The sequence below is a fragment of the Pituophis catenifer genome, unplaced genomic scaffold (genome assembly GCF_029215685.1).
Source record: "Pituophis catenifer annectens isolate HBS135680 unplaced genomic scaffold, rPitCat1.0.hap2 SCAF_2, whole genome shotgun sequence".
Classification (NCBI taxonomy): Eukaryota; Metazoa; Chordata; class Lepidosauria; order Squamata; family Colubridae; genus Pituophis; species Pituophis catenifer.
Window position 1 is genome coordinate 205,263,273 of NW_027256882.1, and position 23,491 is coordinate 205,286,763.

The following is a 23,491-nucleotide window of genomic DNA, read 5'->3' on the forward strand; positions in this document are numbered from 1 at the left end:
CTATAGCTCCCCATCTAAAAACATAAGATGTGACCTTAAAGACCATTTATGGAAAGAGGGACATTGTATTGATGTAGATCTTGAAATACAACTTAAGTCTATGTGATTTAGCAAACATATCAAGTTGCCAGCCTTCCCACTGGCAATGCATAGGTGTTAATGAAGCCTGATTTCAAGCAGAATTATGCTTTAGACATGATTAGACAAAACAACTAGTGAGTTTGATAGCTGAGGTAATTTTCAGCCTTCCGGAAATTTCAGCAGCTACATCTGAAGTCACTGTGTGTTTTGCTGTGTGGAAATGTTGAGATGTATCTTCTCTCAACTCCATTCACACTGTATGGAATTCTAATTATTAACATCCAGGAAATATTATAGATCCTGAAGTGTAAAGCAGAAACTCATCCATAAATTTGTTTACTGGTTTTTGCTGCAGCAGTTTTTTGTGCTCTAGATACTTACATTTATCTCCTTCAGAATCCAAAAGAACACACATTCCTTTCCAGAAAATTTATATTTTTATTTAAAAAACAGACACTAGCCTGAAGTGAATAATCCTAGTTTCCATAGAAAATTCTATTTCACAGAATAGTTGATGGCAGGGATCCAGATTGTGTTATGGATCAAATATTATAGATGTTGGTTCAGATTTTTGGGTGTTCAAATGCATCAATTCCACAAAACCAGCCATAAAGACCCATTTATAAGTCAAAGTGTTGTTTCATTATATTCAGGAAGCATATTCCACGGAGGAAAAAAATGTTTCACCTTTTTGAATTGGACAAATGAGCTTGCTGCCGGATAGCCACACCCTACATTTCTAAAAATGATTTGGTTTCTCTTTTGATGTGCTCTTTCTTTTATCTGTGCCATGAAAACTGCAGTAGTTTATTAATTATACAATTAATACAATTTGCTGGTAAACTTGACTAATAATGTATAATTTTCAATCTGTTTTCTAGAGGGCTTCTTCTGACATTTTCAGATTAATTTATCCCAGTGTATTACGCATGTTGTAACGTGCATACACATGCAAATGTAGATGCTTATGTGCAGATATTTAAAAGTGAATTCCTCTGTGCCTTTGGGATTTTTTTAGTTTTTTTTTTTTAACTTTCAAGTCAATGTTGAAATATCTGGTCAAATCCCTTTAGTTTTCTTGTCAAAGTTTTTGGAAGTGGTTTGCCATTGACTCCTTCCTAGGGCTGAGAAAGAGGGACTGGTCCTAGGTCACCCAGCTGGAGCTGGCTTTGTGCTTAAAGCGGGATTAGAATTTACAATCTCTCGTGTTCTAGCCTGGTGCCTTAACCACTAAACCAAACAGGCTCTCCATCTGTGTCTAGCTCCTGATATTTGAAGGAAATAGATTTCCTGATTTACAGTACTGTTCAGGATTAGCAAGTATCTTCCTTTCCCTTACCAGTTCATATGTAGAAGTGTTCATTCCAACCGTCAGTTTGTTATATTATCCACATGGCCAAATGCAAAAAAGAAAAAAAAAAGAAATGTGTTCTGTTAGTTTTCCTTTTTTTCTAATTCCTTTTTTTTTTTGCTCTGTGTTGTTGTTCCACTCAACTCCCACAAGACATATGGCCAAATTGTAAAACTGGTGATGGCCCTAGGTGGCTGAAATAATTAATGAGCTGTTTGGAAATGTATTAGCATCTGCTATTCTAATTTGCTATTAAGCACAGCTGTGGGTAGAAAATTTCAGATAGAAGGTATCCAACTGCATATTTGCTTCCCTCCAGCCTAACCTGAAAGGTTCAGTTTTAAAAATTTTAATGAAATAATTTTGCCATCAAACAGGGTTAGGTTAAGTGTGCAAACGTTATGAAACAAAATATTTTTCCCTATATGGTTTTAATGCTTGATGTGTTTGACAGGCAACATGATCATGTATATTTTTACTCAGTGGGAGGGCCCATTGAATTCTCTTGGATTGTCCCCAAGAAAGCATACATAAAATTCTCTAGTAGGAACATTAATAAATAAAATGCATGTAATTAGTTAGCATATATTATATGTATCAGTATTCTTTCTGAGCACATTCCAAAGACATTGGACAGAATCGAACACAGTTGTATACATTACATATACCACTGATGGTGAACCTTTTAGGCACAGAGTGCCCAAACAGGAAGGTGCGCACCCATCTGTGTACATGCGCCCCCCCCGAGCATCAGAAGTCCAACGACCAGCTGACCAGTGCGCATACGCGCCTCGGAAACCTGATGACCAGCTGGTTGAGCTGGGACGACAGCGCAGGTGCCCACAGAGAGGGCTCTGTGTGCCATCTTTGGCATGCATGCCATAGGTTTGCTATCACGGACATATACCAATATTCCTGTTAGATTTAGATGGGATGTTGAGACGGAGTTCTCTGCAAGCTACCCTGATTCTCTAGTTTGATGATAGCTCAAATATTGAGCGGAATCTTTTTTTTTTTAAGAAAAAAGATGTAAAGAATGACATCTCTAAGATTTTTTTAGAAAGAAAGACCCTTAAAACTGATGCATTTTCACAGTGCTTTCCTTGATCGTGTTTGAATATGCATGAGATGATGAATAAGAAAGGAGGGAATAGGAAAAGTGAGGTTGGTTGCTAGAACTTGGTTTTGTCAATTTGTCACTTTCTTTTTTCTCTGATGTAGTGGCACAGAATGGACCACTCTAAAGGGCTTTCATAAAATTTGTTTTGGCTAATTACACTTTTGATTGCCATTATTTCTCTAGGCTTTATAAAGAGCACTAGGAAAAAGAGCACTGGTGAAAGCAATGGAACTCGGTATAGGTAGTCCTTGATTTAACACTGTAATTGGCCCCAAAATTATGGCCGTAAGTTGGGCAGGTTATTAAGCAGGTCACCTTTTGTGTGGCTATTAAGCCAAAATAGCAGTTGTAAAGTAAATCTACCGTTCACTGTGGTGTTTTGTTTTATTTTAAACCAGGGATGTCAAACTCAATTTCATTGAGGGCTACATCAGGGCTGTGGTTGACCTGGGGGAGAGTGACTGGGTGGGTGTGGCCAGCTTGATGCCACTCCCCAAACTGCTGTCATGTTTCCTCTTTGCATTGGGTAGACCGGGCCGAAGCCACGCTGGCCCAATGTTTCCTCTTCGCATTGGATAGACTGGGCCAAAGCGACGCGGGCCAGCCCTGTCATACATTTCCAGGACAGCCTTGCGGGCCAGATCCAACCACGTAGCAGGCTGGATGCGGCCTGCGGGTCTTGAGTTTGACGTCCCTGTTTTAAACTTATGGAAGTAAATGCTGGTTTCCAGCAAAGACATAGTAAATTGTGCTCATGGGACTGTGGGACACTGCAAACAGATGTAAATGGAAGCCAGCTGCTGAATGCCCAAAATGTGGTCACATGACCACTGAGAGGAACACACCCATCGAAACTCTGAATCTGAGTCACAGCCTGGGGGAGGTCCATCATAACTTCAAAAAGTCGCTGAGTGACCAGTCATAAATTGAGATTACCTGTATAATATCTATTAGAAACTGCTATAAGATTTTATTTGAGGCTTTTTTAAGAAAAGTAAAATAGATAATGTGTTCAGGGAGTGGGGTGGAATAAGCTCTTTAGGCAGCTGTTAGTAATTTTAAAAAATCTAATCAGTGTACCTGATTAGCAATAAGCAAATATTTAGAATAATAAATATTTAGAATACTTTGGGGCACCACAACCAGAAAGGCCTATCTACACTACAATCCAAGTGGGAGTAAGAAGAAAGACCTTAAAGTAAAACAAAGTACATGCTTGTAGCCATGTATATGCAAGGAAGCAGTAACCAACAAATCGAATTTATCCTTTAAAGAAAAAGAAAAAAAAGACATTGATATGACTGTGCTAATTTCATATGTTGAAAAACTGGGTGTTATATTTGTTTTGACTCATTTATATATGAACTTTACCCCTGTTCCTTGAGCGCAAACCAATCTAAAGGCCATGTTGTATAAAATGTTATGGGAGAGGCATATATATAGGTACTGCTTAATCCGGTGGTTCTCAAACTTTGTAATACCCCCTAAAACCATAAATGAATTTATGTGGATTACCCAATAGTAAAACTAATGTATGTTAGTTTAATAACTAATTAATAACTAATAATGGTGCTATTAGGTTTCAGCTTGTGCAAGAAATAAAAATGGCATTGGTATTACGACTCTTAATCTATATTTTATAGGACTTTACAAACTTTACAGTACGATGCAGTACCTCCTTACTATGGGTTTATATTGGTAAAATGAGGATCAAAGCCCAGTATAAGTTTTGATGTTATTTTCATATTGCCTGTACAAACCCAAGTAGATTTTTTTTTTTTTTTAAAGTGACTCCTCCATTTTGTTTTGTGATCCCCCGGGGGAACCAACCCACAGTATGCAAAACCTAAGTTATCTAAACACATCCCCTGGCTTCTTGAGTTCCCAGCGATTTCCCATTTCAAAACTGTGTCTGATTAAATTTCAATTTTTAAAAATCTGTTTAATTAGATATTGACAAATCATTGAACAATATACTTAGGGTAATTTCTTTGTGAAAACTTTAGAAGACCAAGTCATCTTGGCTTTTCATATTTAACTAAGGTTATGGCATTGGCATATCATACCTTGAATGTCAAATGTTAGACACCATGTAGTTTATAAATGGACTAGTCTGTTTTTAGCTATATTTTATTAGCTGTGGAAAACTCTTGCCTCTGCAAAGTTTCAGGAACCTTTAATGCAGAGACTGATTACTGATGAACGGGAAATATAAGGTAGTTAAATGTAATTAAATCATGTATCTCAGATAAAATTTACATTTTTACTTTTTTTGGTCTGCTTTTCTTGGCATGGAACCCAGTTTGTTTCCCCAGTTAGATCTATTCCTGAATTTCAATTTTTAATTAATCTTAAAAGGATAAGATGGCAATAACCAATTACTACAGATTATCCTTGGGTTAAACATGATATGTTAAGTACCATGAGTTTAGAATAGTGAGGCAGCTTACAAATGCATTAATCATATTTTCCTAAATTATAAAAGAGTTTTCTTGAGCCGTTCTAGTCTAGTCAAGTTATTACTTACAACTCTGTATGATGAGCTCCTTAGAGGATTTTTTTTATTAAAAAGCATCCTGCTGTATATAACTAGATTTACTACCCAATAGAATTGAAACTGCCCAGACACCAAGTTGAAATGTAGCAAGAGTTATCAAATTTATTGTCTTAGTAAAAAGTCATAACAAATTCAGAAATGATACTGAAAATTAGTTCTTAACTTTATACCCACGAATGCAAATTCACAAAGAAATGTATTTTTCAGATACGTGCTTATTAGGAGTGTGGCTTATAGTTCTTTTATTGAATAGCCCGAAGGCCTTTTCAAAAAAAAAAAAAAAAAAAAAAGATAAAGATAAAACAAACAGTTACAGAAATAACAGTCTAAAAATATATGATATATGACATTTAAAATTTAACAATATCGAAGTTCAATAACTAGATTTCCAAAACTAGATAACCCAAATAAGATAGCTCCTCTCTAACTCAGCTCATCTTTCTTACAATCAATGAAATTCTTTTCGATATAACTGGCTCTTATTGCTGTCATCCTTTTAAGATAGCGAGTGATAGCCCTTACCAGGGGAGGAGAGTCTGCCTTCAATAGAAATGATAATTTATGCCTTACATTCCAGTGGGGAAATTTATTTATAATTGGGGACAGATACTGTTTTCTTACTTCCTCATACAACCTACATTCAAATATTATATGCGCCGTATCCTCCACGACGTTTGAGTGTGGCTTATAAAATGCTCAAGTTTCTTCCTCTTTCTGTATTTTTTATATAGAGGAACTTACACTATATGTGAGTCCAACTAATAACAGAAATTATCTGGATCAGTTAAGTTGTTCATTAAACAATTCAAATGCAATACAAGATGAAAACCAATTAACAGGGACAACTATCAGTACAAAATAGAAATAATGGGGTAGCAGCAATAGCAATTAGACTTATATACTGCTATACAGTGCTTTACAGCCCTCTCTATGTGGTTTACAGAGTCAGCATATTGCCCCAACAATCTAGGTCCTCATTTTACCAACCTCAGAAGGATGGAAAGCTGAGTCAACCTTGAGCCTGGTGATATTTGAACTGCCAAATTGCAAGCAGCCAGCAGAAGTACCTGCAGTACTGCACTCTAACCACTGCGCCACCTTGGCTCAGATCTCTAAAGGCTAGGATAATAGTTTTAATCAGGGGATAACACTTTTAAATTTTGGGAGAACTTTTATCTCCTGCTCAAGAGACAAAATGTGAATGCCAAGAGAGCCTCCTTGAAGAAATGGAAATTTAAAGAATCTGGTAGTATCTTTTGAGACTGACAATTTAAGGCATAAGTTTATTTAAGGCATAAGCCTGCATCTGATAAAGGGAGATGCAGCTCATAAAAAATTATGCCTTAAATAGTATTGTTAATTTTAGTTATGGAACTTTTCCCTGTGGTGTCTACCATCCTGTTAGACTGGAGAAAAGGCATACACTGAATCCTATCTACAATAAAGTGTCATCTGTCAGAACCCAGGAGGAGAGGGTTTTTTTTTTTTTTTTTTTGCCATGGCCCCTGCCTTTTGGTACATCATCCTCCCCAAAATTAGACTTGTTCCGAAAAGGCACTAAAAACCTGGCTTTGCCATTATGCTAGAGCTCTGATGGCATATATGAGTCCATGTCGTGGCTCATTTAAATGTGAGACTTTTCAGCTTTTATTCTTATTTATGTTGTTTTTACTGTTTGTTTCAGTTGTGGGACACCTAGAGACATATGAATGAAATGAGCAGCCTACAAATTTACTCAATGAATGAATAAAATATATAATAAATCATCTCAAAAGATATTACCAGATTCTCTCTGAATTTTGGCCACCATTAAGTCCACATGACTCTCATTCTACAATATCTTCCATAAATGGAATGACTTGGATTTCTTTGGGATAGTTACCCAACAGCCAAGCATTTGGAGAAAGTAACTAAAAGCTCTGGGGAATTATATCTCTTAGGGTTAGCTGAGCTAGAAATATAATAAATTCATCATTGGTTTACCAAACATGGTTTAGTCATAGGGACTTGTGACTTTGGTGTGCGTTCGTTAGTCCATGTATGGGGTATGCATATTATTGCATGTGTCCATATTATTGCATATAACAAACCAATTAACTCTTACAAACAGAAATGTCTTTTCATGGTGATGACAACCCAGAGGTGTGATGGATCACTTTTTATGATTAGTATAATCACTGCAAACAGTGCATTGCTTGCTTGTCTATCAGCAGTAAGGTGGTATCTAAAGGTATTTTTCTATCACATCTGCTATTCGTGTATTTAACAGGTTTCCATTGAAAGCAGAACATTACTTATTTTCATGGATCATAGGATCCTTATGTTTGTATATTGTACCTTTGCAGGGAATACATCAAGCAGCTATGATGTATACACAGGTATTCCTCGACTTACAGAAGTTTATTTCAAAGTTACAACAGCACTAGAAAAAAGTGACTTATGACGGTATTTCACATTTACAATGATTGCAGCATCCCCATGGTCATGTGGTCATGTGATCAAAATTCAGATGCTTGGCAACTGACACCTATTTATGATGGGTGCAGTGTCCCAGGTTATAGGATCACCTTTTGTAACCTTCTGACAAGCAAAATCAATGGGAAACCAGTTTCACTTAACAACCATATACTATCTTAACAACTGTGGCAAGAAAAGTCGTAAAATGAGGCAAAACTCACTTAACAGCTGTCTCGGTTAGCAACAGAAATTTTGGGCTCAATTGTGGTTGTAAGTTGAGGATTCCCTGTAATTCTGGAGAAACGTTTTTTATTTCCCACTACATATGTCTCTGGTTAGTAAGAATTCATTTAATTCTCTGTCTTTCTCTGTGTAGACATGTATATAGTAGATTGTTTTAATCATCAGGTGTAGGGTCAAATACTTGTGTCTCCATTTTGAATTGTTCGTAGTGTGAGCATACCTGTGCCTGCCGAGGATAAGCTTCTCTATTATAAACCAATTGAGTTAATACCAAAGATGGGCCCTATACTTTCCTGTTCACGGTCAGCCTTATTCACTATGTATTGGTAGTTCAGTTCAAAGGAGCAACAAGAAGAACTGTGGCAGGCAGTTGTAGTCATTCCAATTTATCATAGTTCTCACCGACCCCATGCCAGACCACACAGATTGTAAATAGCTATGTTTAAAGTCTCTCACAAAAATCCTACTTTGCATAAAAATACTTTTTCCTCCTGATCTTAGCTAAGGCTCTCCAAATATAAGGAGCATGTATTTATTCCTGTTGTTTTCTCTTCCTTCCTGCACTATGTAAAACATTAGCCTTTAATACAATTATGGCAGGCTGGTGGTGGTTGTTATTGTCTAAAATTCATGTTTATGATGCTCAGTGACTACATATCCCACTGCTATGCACTGAGGTCTCGATATCTTCAAGCTGAGATTGCCTTGAAACAGGAGAACTAGTCCAAGATAGTACGGTATTTCCCAACGGGTACCCTGCCGGTTTGCTGGTTCCCACTCCTGTCAATGGAAACTAGTTACAAGCCAGAGAGCATCAGCTTGGCCATAGCTTGTCTAAATTATAACACTGATTAGACTGTAACTTTGTTTTCTCTAAATGACCCTGTTGGTAGGTTGTCTCAGGAGCTTTGAAATTATTCCCTACCTACATGTGAAGAAATGGAGGTAGTGACAGATTTTATTTTCCTGGGCTATAAGATCACCGCAGATGGGGACTGCAGCCAAGAAATTAAAAGACGCTTGCTCCTGGGGAGGAAAGCTATAGCAAATCTAGACAGCATACTAAAAAGCAGAGACATCACCCTGCCAACAAAAGTGCGTATAGTCAAGGCTATGGTTTTCCCAGTTGCAATGTATGGCTGTGAATGTTGGACCATAAGGAAGGCTGAGCGCTAAAGAATTGAGGCCTTTGAACTATGGTGCTGGAGAAGACTCCTGCGAGTCCCTTGGACTGCAAGGTAATCAAACTGGTCAGTCCTAGAGGAGATCAACCCTGACTACTCTTTAGGAGGCCAGATCCTGAAGATGAAACTCAAATAACTTTGGCCACCTAATGAGAAGGAAGGACTCCCTGGAGAAGAGCCTAATGCTGGGAAAGATTGAGGGCAAAAGAAGAAGGGGACGACATAATGAGGTGGCTGGATGGAGTCACTGAAGCAGTAGGCGTGAGCTTAAATGGACTCCAGAGGATGGTAGATGACAGGAAGGCCTGGAGGAATGTTGTCCATGGGGTTGCGATGGGTCGGACATGACTTCGCAACTAACAACAACATGTGATTAAGACACCATGATTTGGGAAGTCTACTAAATACACAAGGCTGTCGTCTGGACGAAGAATTTTCTTTAGCAGCTTTGGTTTATTTCTTCAAAGAAAAAAAAATCTGAGCCAGATGTAGTCTTTCTATTTTCCTCCCCAAAGATATTAATTCAGAAATAATTAGGAGGAGAAAAGAACACACAGCAAAGGCAGCTCAAGCTGCATATACTGCTTGGCATATTTGCTGGCTATGGAAGCAGAAAGGAAGAGCACTGAACAGGAAAAGTGTAAGGAATGCATATTTTATGGCAGATAAAAAATTAAAACATAGGAACACGATAATTGGCTTTCTGCATATTCATGTTATACATATGCAGTTCTCATGGCAGAATATATTTAGGAACATTGTGGAGTGTTAAATCATCAAAGTATAAAAATATTTTTTAATAAAAATTCAAATAATGTTTTTGAAAATCATCATTAAATTTACTCAATTTTTATTATCACAGCTGTATCACAAAAAAGCAGACCTAGAACAATTGTTAACAAATGTTGAAAAAAAAAAGACAGGAAAATCAGTCTTCTTGGATTGCTGAAAGGAAGAGAGAGCTTGAAAAGACAAAAACCATTAGAGTCACCTTGTTATGAGAATCCAACAGAAAACACTTTTTTTTCAAGAAATTCACATATAAATGAGAATGATCTATTAAGCATTTTTAACATATAATTACTTAATATATAATTAGGCTTGATAGAATATTTGAGTGAGCTCTACTTTTCACTATACTGAAAAATATCCTACCATTTAGAAAATGAAAATGCTCTCCTTTGAACATTTGTAACCTGCTACCTATCATATTGTGGATATTTTTTTTTATAGATGAGGGTCTTTTGTTTGTTCATTGTCTCTCTATCCTTGTTATTTAGTGATAATCCCCTCCCCCTTTTTTTTCTTGAGCTGCCTATATCTTTCTTCCTTTCATTGTAACCTGGCTACAGAATGTCTAAGCAAGCAGATTACTGACAGAGAAAGAATTGCCAGGTTGTAGCCTTCATGTTTAATTTTTGCTAGGTTTCAATTTCTGAATTTTGCTAGTGAGGACAGAGGGGATTTCAGTAGTCCCAGTTCTCATGGCCATTGGTGAGCCACACTGGGAATTATAATTAAGCAACATAAGGAGGCCGGTAGGTTCCTTCCCCTGAGAGAATTTCTATTCCAGTTAACTTGGTTTACCCTTCCTGCCTTCGTTGCGCTCTTATTTTGTTATTGTTGTCAGGGTTGTAAGGATGAGAAAACGTTACTGAAAGATCCGATATCCAGACCAAAGCTTCTGTCTGCTGAATCTTTTCAAAGCCTTCTAAAGTAGATGTTTTCATTCAGGTTTTTAACCTTTTGCTGGGAACGATTTTGCCTCTTTTTGCAATATGTACCTAACCTTGAAACAATCTGTTTTAAGATTGGTGTATTTCCAGCATTAACCCTTATTTTCTGTTGCTGTCCAGCTTGGTCATTTCCACGTTGTTTTTTTAAGTCACATCAAAGGCCAGAGAAACTTTTCTTGGAAAGGCAGGTTTATATCTTGGGGAGCTAGAGGAAAATCCTGCCATGTTCAGTTAATTTAGCTGCATGTCAAATTGGGGATTCTCATTTATTTGCTCTCAGTGGGCTTCCATGCTAGTTCAGATTTCTACATTTAGTGGGCCACCAAGATTGTACAATTGCAACCTGTCTTTATGGGGTAATACATGTGAAACAATTATGCATTTTTAGGAGTACCTGATAAGTTACTGTGCATTTATCCTATAATCTTACAAAGCATTACAATTTCCAGAAAGCCAACAGTGTGATAGAATAATAAAAAAAAAACCATTCCATTGGTGCAAAAGAAATTTAGGGATTATGGTATTCCACGGATCAGAACAATCTAGAGCCTAAATCAAACTGTACTTTCTCCTCCTTGTATACCATTTTAATGCCTTGGGCTTTCCCTACTGAATTTTGGAACAAAAGTACGTATTGCTCTTTCCTTATATACAACAGCCCATATTTACTGTTTCATCTTTCATCTTTCCAGAATCAGAGAAGAAGCTTGTTCCCAGAATTCCTTGCAGGACAGTTGGAGTCCTGCAAATTGGGATTAACAATAGCCGTGGGTAGATGGGATGAGTCCTAGGCCCAATAATTCAAATTCTTGGATAAGTGCAAGGAAAGCAAGTTGGAATATGATGAATACAAATAAATAAAATACGACTGCTTAGAGCATTTGCATCAAGTTGGTCCTTTAGGAAATTAAGTCTGATAAATCAAATTCACAACTTCCTCAGCAAAGAAAGGAAAAATTGATCAAGATACTTTGCTCTGTGCAGAGCAAAGTAGGTAAGATCTCTTATAATTATCCTCCTTGATAAATTTGCTTATGAATTCAAGGAAAAAGCTGTTCAGGTAAAGTAGATTCTGATGCTGCATTAATTATTTTTTTATTAATACAATATTATTTATTCTCCATTTCTGACTGCAAATGCTTTAGTAATGTTGTTTATCCTAATTTGTTTTGTAAGGTACCCCTTTTGCATTTGTCTGGGGTTTATCTGCCTATCTAGGAGCAAATTGCCATCACAGTAATGAAAATATTTAATTCATATAATATAATGAAGTTATTCTGGATTTTCTTCATATTTAAATGTACTAGTTAGTTGTTGTTATAATTGAGAGGGGACATATGGATGCAAAAGAAAAGCCTGAAATCTGTTTTGACCAAGGCCCTAAATTGCTCCAGTAAGCAGGAATGGGAAAAAAATACAGTCCTTGTTTTCAGTGCTGAGTTAATTATCTAAGCTCATAAAGAATGGCCTGCTGGATTAGACCTCAGGCCCATCTAGTGCAGAACTCTGGTCTCACAGTGGCCAATCAAAGGCACAAGAAGCCCACCAGTCTACCAGCAGGTGGCCTTCGGTGGCTGTCCCACTGCCACCAGGGCTAATGGCCAACATCAGAGAGTTGCCTTAAAGAATACCATCACTAGACTCTTCATCCTACAGTCTGCAACAGGAGAGACTGTAGGATTTGGTGGCATTCCAATAATAAGACATGAGGCCTCCTAGGCCTAATTGAGCCTAATTGCGTTTCCTTCTATGATTGTTGCTTGCTTCTGACTCATGTAACGTGGGGCTGTGTGTAGATTGCATTACAATTGAATTACCTCAAACTTTGGCCTTCATGTGTGGCACACTGCCAAAAAGGTTAGCCAGCACTTTTTTCCCCCCATAAGCTTGCTGATAATAAATTATGTTTGTTAATGTTCTCAGACTGAATTCAGTTTAAGCGTTTTACATAGTTTCTTTTTAAGAAACAGTACGGATCTTAACACTGAAGCATATTCACTGGTGTTTCAATCCAGCATTTTATAACATCAAGGAAGGAATTTCATAATTCTTAGATAATAGTTTTTATTCATTTAGGAAACAGCAGGTAATGCTTCTTATTTGTGACAGGTTTCAAGTTCAGCAGAATAGGAATTCTGTTCCTCTTCTGCACTTGATTGTCCTGTCACTTTATTGTCTTATGTGTTCTGCCTTACTTGGCTCAGCTCCAGCAGCATGTAAAAACAGAATAAACTGACCTCATCTAGTCTGTGTCTTTACAGAACTGATTTTGGTTTTTGGAAACGGGAAATCTATAACTTTCAAAAGTTCAGACCTGTTAATTAGCCTGGACAGAATTAGTTTTATGAGATGAAAGACAGAATATATTGGTAGCTCTGCATTAATATAATTTGATTCATTTTCATATAAGTGGCTAGTATAAGTTGGTCTTGATCATGATGAGACTTAATTATAGCTAATTTTAATTGGTAACAATTTAGTATTTTATTGATGTGAAAAATGAAACTATAATTCATACCTTTTTTAAAAAAAATGTTCAATTTTTAATAAACAAATAATTGATTATTACATAATTTGAAAAAGGTAAAGTTTTGAAGCTAGGTAGAAATACTAATGCAGTTAATAGAACCCAATGCAAAAATGTTTGAATGGTAATAAGAAAGAAAGATGAGAAGATGTCAAGCCCCTAGACCAGTGATGGCGAATCTATGGCACGCGTGCCAGAGGTTGCACGCAGCGCCCTCTCTGTGGGCATATGAGCCATCACCCCAGCTCAGCTCCGCCATGTGGGGGGGGGTCATGTGGGTGTGGGGCTCATGCGGGGGTTGTGCACGCATGTGCGGGGGGCAGGGTCACATGTGCGCGGGGCGCACATGCATTGCATTTTTGGGGTTCATGTGCTTTGGGCACTCGGTCCGGAAAAGGTTAGCCATCACTGCCCTAGATATCAGTGCATCCAGATGGTTAATAAAATCTGTGTATTTGTCCGTCTTATTTATATATATTATAAATAAATAAATAAGAGGGATTACATTCAAGTACAAAATACAAAATCATGGGAAATACCCAAACAAAGGGATGTCCATATGACAAAGATTAAGAAATACAGCCTAGGCACAGCACAATTCTTTGCATATTTCTTCTGAAGTAGATTTGTTTGAAATTTACATTAATAAAATAAAGCAATAAAGATTCCTCCCTTATTCCTGAAGTTTTACACAACAGCTGTTGGGATCAAGTTGAAGTTTCATAGTAGAATGCAGTATGATGTCCAGATCTATTAAACTAATTTTCACCCTAATATCTTGATTTTCAAGGGAAGTATCACATTATGTTATATTTTCCTCATCTGAAAAACAAACACTGTAAAAAATCAAGACTGTCACTGAACTTGAAGCAGTATTGTTCCGCTACAGATCTGAATTTCATCCCACTTGTTTCAGTGTTCACCAGTTATCCCACTGCAGCCACAAGTTTAATTTCCTGCAACAGACTGGTTAAGTAGTGTTTTCTATGCCATACATATCAGGCTTACCTAAACTGGCATCATCCGGATGTATTGGATTAGATCTCAATTCACCCTTGGCATCATAACTATGGAAATCTGTTATAACTGGAGTGCAGCAGGTTTGGGGAACAGTGCTCTACACCAGTGGTTCTCAACCTGTGGTCCGTGGATCCCTGGGGGGGGGCAAGATATCATAGGGGGGGGTCTGTGAAGGCTTGAAGAAATGTTATGATTTGAATCTTGAATTAGATCTTGGGGGTCTGTGACCATAAAAGGTATTTAAAGGGAGTCTGTGGTGAAAAAAATGTTGAGAACCACTGCTCTGCACCATAGTGTTATAACAACACTATAGGGCATGCTGTAGAAATTAATTGGGTTGACTGCAAGCAACAGCCCCTGTTTCTCAAAAGTGTTTAACTTACTGAAGTTTAACTTTGCTTATAGGTAAGAGAAGCACTGGGACATTGTGTATTACTAGCTGCACCAAATTTTATGATTTGTAAGGAGGTTTCAACTCTTCAAATAACATCTGAAGAATAGAATTCTTCCCCTCCTACAGCAAAGGTAGGAGTAAGTCTGTATAAAATACCCTTAACTGACAAACCAGAAGTTTTTAATGAACATTTTGAACATAATCAGTTTTATGGTTGTTTCCAATGTCTTATTTTATTGGTGTCTAGAGAAGAGCCCCCTATCTTACTGTGTTTCCCCAAAAATAAGACCCTGTCTTATATTTTTTTGAACCCTGAAATAAGTGCTTGGCCTTATTGCCATGCGCTCAAAAGCCCAATTGGGCTTATTATCAGGGGATGTCTTATTTTGGGGAAAACAGGGTATATATCAATTAAGTTAAGATTTTGAGAACTTACTCTCTCAAGCACTCTCCCTTTTAATATTATCTGATTTGTATTCTCCTTTGCTGCTCTTTAGCAGATACAGATTAAAACATTTATTTTAATTTATTATTTTGGGGAAAACAGGGTATATATCAATTAAGTTAAGATTTTGAGAACTTACTCTCTCAAGCACTCTCCCTTTTAATATTATCTGATTTGTATTCTCCTTTGCTGCTCTTTAGCAGATACAGATTAAAACATTTATTTTAATTTCACTCTGGTCTGTAAAATGATATTAAGCTACATTTCATACCTTTTTAAAAACAGTTCATTTTTAAATCAAAATTATTGATAATTGAAAAGCTGTGGAACAAGATTTAAAAAATAATGCAATTAATAGAACACAATGCAAAATGTTTGAATGGTAGAAAGATAAGATCAAGATGCCAAGCCACTAGGCATCAATGAATCTACATTTTTTTTCTTATTTCTGACGCTCTTTAAAAATGCTAATTGATTGTATTAACATTTTTGTGCTTCTTTTTAATTATATTGGCTTCTTTGGGAAGAGATTTATTTTGGGAAATAAAAAAAGAAATAGATTCCTTTGGAAAACAGAAATCCTGAGAATCCTTTCCTCATTTTGAACCCAAAGTGGATTTGTACATCTTAATACATCTTGTGAAATATTAGAATAAAACATATTCACTTCTTGTCTTCCCATAATGTTTATAATCATGTATCTTTAATCATATATACCATATCTGCATGAATAGATTTCCACTTGCATATTATCTGTTTCCTTGTCAAGCAGCACAAAGATAATTCACACCCGTGTTATATCCAAGCCAGCACTTATTGCACACATTGTATTATATAATTCTGGAGCTTAATTCCAACAAGGACTTCCATGTTTATTTGCTTCTGTTTCTATGGTTGATGGCCCCCTGTAAAGATCTCCCAACCCTTCATGCAAATCTTAAGTTTTTCTCTGTTGAAAAGTCTACTCTTTTGTCCACCACTACCACTTAAAATTGTTCTCTGAATGGAGGTATTGGAATATTACTTCAAGAGCGGAACCATTTGTCAAGTTGACCAGAAAGAGAACATCTCTTAATGTTGGAGTGATACCCTGGTTTTGTAACAGTGTTTGTAGAGGTCTACTGAGGAGTCTCAAACCTATATTGAGTTTATTTGTATTTATACATACAAACATGCAAAAACCTCTTAAAGTCTTTTTTTTTTTGTAACCATTCAAGTATGATCTCTTTTTAACTAGCTAGGCATCAATCTACTTCCTTCCTTACTTCTGCTCCTTCGCCACATTAAACCTATCTGAGGCAGTTGGCCTCCATATATTAAAGTTTCTCTTGGGCTCAAGGTCACACTGCTAAGTCTGGTTGCTTTTCTATCTATATAGTCACATCCTGTCACCCATTTCCTCTCTGTTTCTCTCAGCACTACTACAAAGGGCTATTTTCCATTACTTTCATAAAGACATCAGACTAAATATTTCTTCTAAATATTTCATGCCCAGAAGAATTTAAGGTGAGTCTATAATGAGAAGGTACAACTAACCTTTAGTATGGCTATCATTTGTTGGTTTTGTGCAAATTAAACTGAGATAGGCTTCTATCAATTCTTTACTTGTGAAGCATTCTAGAATTGCACAAACACTAACAATCATGGTTAACACTAACGATTAACCATTGTTTCCCATTGTGATGTTCTTCAGTTGAATTTTGGATTGGAGATTTGCAAATGATTTTGAGCAAATTTGGTAGCTGCCTATGCATATAACTAGAACATAGTTGAAACCAGATAGCAGGAGGAAATTCCTTACTAAAAAGGGAGCTGCCCATTACAAATTTAGTTTCTAATTGGCCAGTTTTCAGGAGATAGTGCTGTGTTTGCATTAGATCTAACATGGATGATACAGAGATGACAATTCACAATAATTCGGAAAGTGTCAAAATAATTTGTCTTAAAGACACTATATGTAAAATACTTCACTTGCAATTTAAGGTAGCAATAGGATGCTTTGCCTTAGGACTGCTAGTGTTTCCTGATTTTAAAATCAAAATTTCTGTAGCAGGGAAATTGTAAAAAAACGAATGCACTCGGTATGATGTTGCTTATGGTATTTCAGGTTCTATTTCTTGAAGATTTTGTAAGATCTATAATTAGTTGGCTGTTTAATCACATTGCTGTTTCAATGCTTATTTTGGGTAGAGTAATCTCTCTCCAGCATAGGAAAAGAAAAAAGATGAGAGCAATGCTATGGCCTTCTGGATTCTATTAAGAGATGTTTGCTCAAATGTATGGAGAATGCAAAACTTCTCTACAAGTGTATTTTTGGAGGATTCATAACAGTTTTTCTCCCACAAACCCTAAGTCTCCATCTCATCCACCCACCCACCCACCCTCCCTCCCTCCCTACATGGAACTTGAAATACTTCTTGAGATGGATATTAGAAAAATGACCAGCATATTTTTATTTAAATAAACTGTAATTATTCCCCAATCAATTCTAATATGCCTGCTCATGTGTGTGCGTATTGTCATGTTAAGTAAGGAAACATGTATTTGAAGGTTAAAAGATTTCACATACTGAGTAATTTTAAACAATGGCTGGAATACATAGAAGTCTATCAGACTTAGCACATTACATCTTTTTACTCTCTTTCCTTCCCTCCATGAAATCTCTGATTTTTTACATCACATTACAATATTCAAATATGTTATCTTTTAAAACCAGAAAAAAAGTTTCTAAACATGGAAGCAATTATACTATTTAATCTAGAATACAAATATAATGGAATTAAAAGTTTAGAAAAATGCTGTTTTAAGTATTTATCTGAATGTGTGGGAAGATCTACATGATTGTTGTGTTTGCTGGATTATAGGTATAGCTTTCTGTCTCATCAGGAATTGAAAAATAAGAGTTCTGAGTTGCCTTGATAGGTCTACTTACATTGGAGCAAATATGATTTCCTTTCCAGATTTCCCACTTGGGAACTTGACTGATAATAGAGCTGAGCCCTGTGCCCTACCCCAGTCTTCACAACCTTGACAACTTTAAGCTGGATGAGCTTCAACTCCCAGAATTTTCTAGCCGGCCATTGGGGAATTCTGGGAATTGAAGTCCACACGTCTTAAAGTTTCTAAAAACACTGCTCTAGACTTTGAGCTCTCCACATTAAGTGAACATCTAAATAGGATTAGAAAGTATGTGGTCTATTCAGCTCTCATACATGGTTGTTTCAGTGCCATGCATAGCACTTTGCAAACCTTTTTAATGTCTCTTCAATACTTAATCCCTCCAAAATGTTTCCTAATGCAAATTATTAGAATGATTGCATTAAGAATAAGCAAGTAGTTGTTTATTAAATAAGAGTAATTGAAAAATCAGGGCATAAGACAACCATGGTGGCCCCAGTGGTTATTGGCACATTGGATGCCATACCAAAAAAATCTTGGATGGCACTTAGAAAATTTGCACATTGATAAAATTTCCATCTGTCAATTGCAGAAGGCCACAATGCTTGGATCTGCATATATACTACACCAATAATATCACAACTTCCTAGGTTCCTAGAAAGAGTTTGATGCATATGAAGGTGAACACCAGTTAAAGAACTGGTAGCTGTGACTTCACTTTGTTGTGAACAAATAATAATGATGCTATTTTTATGTTCGCATAATTTTCTTTTGGATGCCAAATATTGAACATTTTGTTTGGCAGCCAGATTTTGAATAACTTCCTTAATCTTTTGGGTTTCTTTTTTATTTTGTTACTATATAATCCATCGATAATCATATAGACAGTATGCCACTGCTGCCTTTGTCATTATGGACAAACATGCCAATATTGTTTCCATATATCTCTCTTTCATGTGCATCGTGACAGCATATTAACATCAGCAGTGAAAAGCTCCATTCTTTGGCTGACAGATGGTTTTCCCTGCTCCCTTATCTTCCCTAGACAAAGAAAAATGCAGACACTCTATTTTGACCACTTAAACCACGTAAGGCCTTTGGAGGAAGCTCATCTCTACCTTCAAATCTTTTAGAAGAAATAAATAAATAAATAAATAAATAAATAAAGAAAGAAAGAAAGAAAGAAAGAAAGAAAGAAAGAAAGAAAGAAAGAAAGAAATGGTTTCTTCAGATTTTGGTGAAAACATGAAGACCGGTCAGATGTAACTGACCATAAAGTTATTAAAGTCAGAGGCACTGTCAAGAGATTATGTGTTAAATAAATGCATGCACGCTAATCAGTGCAATCCTCCAGCATAGTTGGGGGTTTTTTGGGGGGTGGGTGAGTAGAAGACCTCCTTGGAAACAAACAAAAGCTGAGCCAGCAACCTCTTGCTATGAGAATCCCGGTGTCAGGTATGCTTTTTCTTCATCTCAGAGCTTCTGCTCAGTTCAGCCAGATCTGGTTGTCTGGTTGTCCTTGTTAATAGTTGACAATTGCGTTCTGTTTTGCTACAGAACAAGTGGAGTGTTTGGTCTGAGTGATTTACTCATGGGCAAGCCAGAGTTAATAACCTTTAGAAGAAGCTTCAAGAAAATGCAACCATGTGGTACTGACAACTCTCATTTGCTTTTTTTTACCTTGTAGGGAGATGTTTCATTTGTTATTCCCCCCCCCCTTCTTCCTTCTGATTCCTAAGCTGATGCGAGAACTTTCTAAACAAGGAGGAACACAGCAGAGAAAGTCCTGCTTCTTTCTTCCCTTTTTCTTTCTTTCTTTCTTTTTTTTTCTCCCTTGGTCCCTTTCAGTCCTTAAAGGAAGACTCCATCCGGTATGTAAAGGAAGAGATTCCCCGCCCGTTTTTGTTTTTTTTTCCTTTCCCCTTGGTTTCCATACACAATGGAGCTTTCAAGAGAACCTCTCTCCAAAGGAATAGCTCCAGCCTTTGTGTTGAAGGGTGTGCCTATTGGCAAGGCTTGCTAAGCAGACAGCTTGGCTGGTGATTAACAAAGGTCATTAGACTTTGGAATCTGGCAGGCAGAGTCAGATGGTATGTCTTCTGTGGATAGAAGAATGACTCCCATGAGGTTAAAGCGCATACTGTGGAAGGCTTTTCCCCTCCCTTTGCTTCTTTTCTTCCTCCTGGTTCTCCGTCTGCCTCCCTTTCTTCTATCCATCCTGTCTTAAAATAATAACAGTAATAATCTGGTTGCATTAGTGTTTCTTGCTTTGCTTTGGACTGGGAGGCCACCTGGCCAGTTCTTTTTGCTTAAGCAAAGACTGTTGCTGATGAATCGTTGAGGGTTGGAAGAACCTTCAGAGGTATTTTGACCATGGCTTTGTTCAAGGAGAGGAGGAAAAAAGCTGGTTGGATTGCAACCTTGAAGTCTTGGGCATCTGTTCTTTCCCCTTCAAGGGGAAAAAAATTCTGGTTTCTAATCCTGGCCTTGGAAAGCAAAGGAGAAGATGGAGAATATTGTGTGGAGGAGATGAGGCTGAGATAAGTGAAGCCATGTTGTGTGCAGGCTAGAAGCTCTGAGCCTATCTCTCCCTTACTTAATACATGGCATGTCTGAGCTAAAATGGCTGCTCTGTCTGTCTCTCTCTCTCCCCCTCTACCTCTCTCTCTCTCCCTCCTAAAGCTCAGAGGACTAGGACAGCTTAGTGAGTCTTAAAGCGTCAGTGACGCAGGAGCTCATATCTCTTGAAAGTGTGATAAACACATTCAGAGAGCTGTGGCTTGTTTGACTTAGATGAAAAGACTATGCTGGGGGGGGGAGGAAGTTTAAGAAGATGGACAGTGAGAAGATCCGTTTCATTATTTTCTCTCCTGCTTTTTCCTCTGGAGCATTCTGAATTCAAGAAGAGACGTCTGCTGCACCATGGCAAAAGGGGTGGGGGTGGGGGAGAAGAGAGATTGTTTTCAGGTCTAATGGACTGTGCAAAAGGAGACTTATGGGGTGGGGCCTCTGTGTTCACTGCTGTAATTTGATCCAGAGCAGATAGCAACCTCTTCCACACACAGTCTGGTCTGGTGCTTGCACATAAAAGATTTTGAGTCTCCTGATTGTTGTTAACATTGTTAGCTGAAAAGAAGGCAGGGCCAGCATTCAGTCTTTCAGGGGAAAGAGGAAGGTGAAGTGGGGCACCAAGAGATTGCTGTGGGTGTGCTTTTTCTGCTTATTAGGTCCACATTTTTAAAACCATGCCATCGAGAGGAATTTTCTTCTGATGCAGGATCCTGGTAGCGCTGCTTTTTCTTTGTAATACGGGTGGGAAGCTGGTTGGCTTTGAACATTTGATAAACATCACCTCATGTTAACATGACAATGAGAAGATGGGATTTTTCTCAAAGCTCATTTCAGCTCTTAGTCTGGTGGAACTCCTAGACTAAATATGACCTGAATTGTGTGAGGAGACTTTAAAATAAACAGCTCATTAAGGTAATAGCTGCTGGATTAGTCAAAGCTAGCATACAGTTAGTGTATGAAAATAAGTAAGTATCTTATCCTAGTCTGCTACATATTTTCAACCTATTCAGTGATAATTTCTCAGAAGCATAGAAACTAGAGAATTTATTAAGTATTTAATCAGCACGCTTAAAATCATGAGGTCTGAAATACCAAGAGAAAAATATATATATATATATATATATATATATATATATATATATATATATATATAATCTTAAAAATATACACATACATACATACACACACACACACACACACACACACACACACACACACATATATATATATATATATACATATATATATATATATATATATATATATATATATAATTTGCTAAAGTTCCATTTCTGTTATTGAAGGAGGTTTAGATGTTCTTTGACTATCATTTTCTTTCACCTTGCAGGCTTGGAATTTCACAATTGTGGCCCTACACATTTGGAAAGCTCTAGAGTTGAGAGAGGTTACATAAAACAACATTCAGTAATAGCTGGTTATATCAAATGTAGTAAACTTGGAAAGGAGGAAAAGTAGTTTAAAGGCTTTTTGGTTAAAAGTTTGGACTCACCATGGGAGAGGAGGCGGCTGTACCAACTTAAAACTCAATGACAGTTAAACTTAAGCAAGTTGCAGATGTCAGCCTAACAGGGTTGTTAAGAAGGTTAAAATTGGATAAGATATAATACGTGTGCCACGTAAGCTTGGAGGAAGCATGGGATTAAATGTCTTAAGTAAATAATCTGCTTGGCTTTCTAAAACTTTTTCAACAATAGTTCCCATGCATTTTATTGTTGATGGCTTTCCAACATATGCTTCCTTGTTCTTTGGAACTGGATTGATGAACAGGTAAAGTGAGAGTAGAAAGGGCAATTGGGCAAGACTTCTGCATAAAGTAACTATGAGTCACATATTTGAATGTATCAAAAGTACGTTAGGTCCCAGATTTCTGTAAAAAAAAAAAACTGTTACTGTTCTGGTATGCTGTACTTATGTTTGGAGAATATTTCTTTTCCTATATTTGCTCAATACTGAATCTGCTGCTGTAACAGTTTTGTGAACTGTTCTTATAGGCAATATGTTTCTTCTCCATCTTTTTTTCAGGTTTTCCTAATGTAAAGCTTAGCAACAAAGATCATGGAGGTGCTGCAGTGTGACGGCTGTGATTTTCGAGCGCCTTCCTATGAAGACCTTAAAGCTCACATCCAGGATGTTCATACTGCATTTCTGCAGCCCACGGATGTTGCTGAAGAAACTCCTAGCCCATCGAGATTCGGTTCCATGAACAGTGACCAGGCTGAGGTGGAGTATTCTTTGGTAAAAGATGAATTTGCAGTGGCAGATGGGATGGCAGGTAACTTTCTATTTGGAACGTCATTCTGAGAAGTTATCCCATTGCAGCATTCTCACATTACCATTCTAATCGCCATATCTGAATCTTATGTCAGATAAAAATAACCAGGAATTGCTTTGCAGGGCAACCAACACCTGTGTTATTCATGTTCAACAGGAAGCAACCATACCCTGTGGCTGAGAATGTAGATTCCAAGAAGTATTCATCAAGGAATCTATTACTTGTTCGTCATGGACTGGTTGAAAAGGAGAATAGCTACATAGGGCTGCTAAGTTTTTGATAAGACTTTTTCTTCTTTTGTTACATTCAGAATTTACAACGCAATGTCTAGAAAGCCATTTGTACGTGAAACTCATAGTATGCATGCATTTCAAGATAAATATGTTGTGGAACAACTTTAATAGTTTATCTAGTTGCTAGCGGCCTTTTGTTGCTAACAAAACGTGAGATGTGTTTGTGGGTGTGTGTGTATGGTGTGTATCCCTAAATTGCACTGGAATTTTATCCTTATTTGTTAACTAGTAATTGGGGGCGGGGGATGGTTACATTATTTAGAAATAGTATATATGAATTCAGCACTCTATAACTAACATTAAAAATGTGTATCTATGTGT

The 23,491-nt window shown here is 37.1% G+C and overlaps 1 protein-coding gene across 3 annotated transcripts in view; it reads left to right on the forward strand.

Moving 5' to 3' along the window:
- The window catches only part of ZNF462 (zinc finger protein 462), a 167,867-nt gene that overhangs the window by 57,414 nt on the left and 86,962 nt on the right, over positions 1–23,491 (forward strand). For all 3 annotated transcript variants that reach the window (XM_070938544.1, XM_070938545.1, XM_070938546.1), the window contains exon 2: positions 22,628–22,877. In XM_070938544.1, coding sequence (XP_070794645.1) covers positions 22,661–22,877 — 217 coding nt within the window. In that variant the 5' untranslated portion in view covers positions 22,628–22,660. The remainder of the gene's footprint in view (positions 1–22,627; positions 22,878–23,491) is intronic.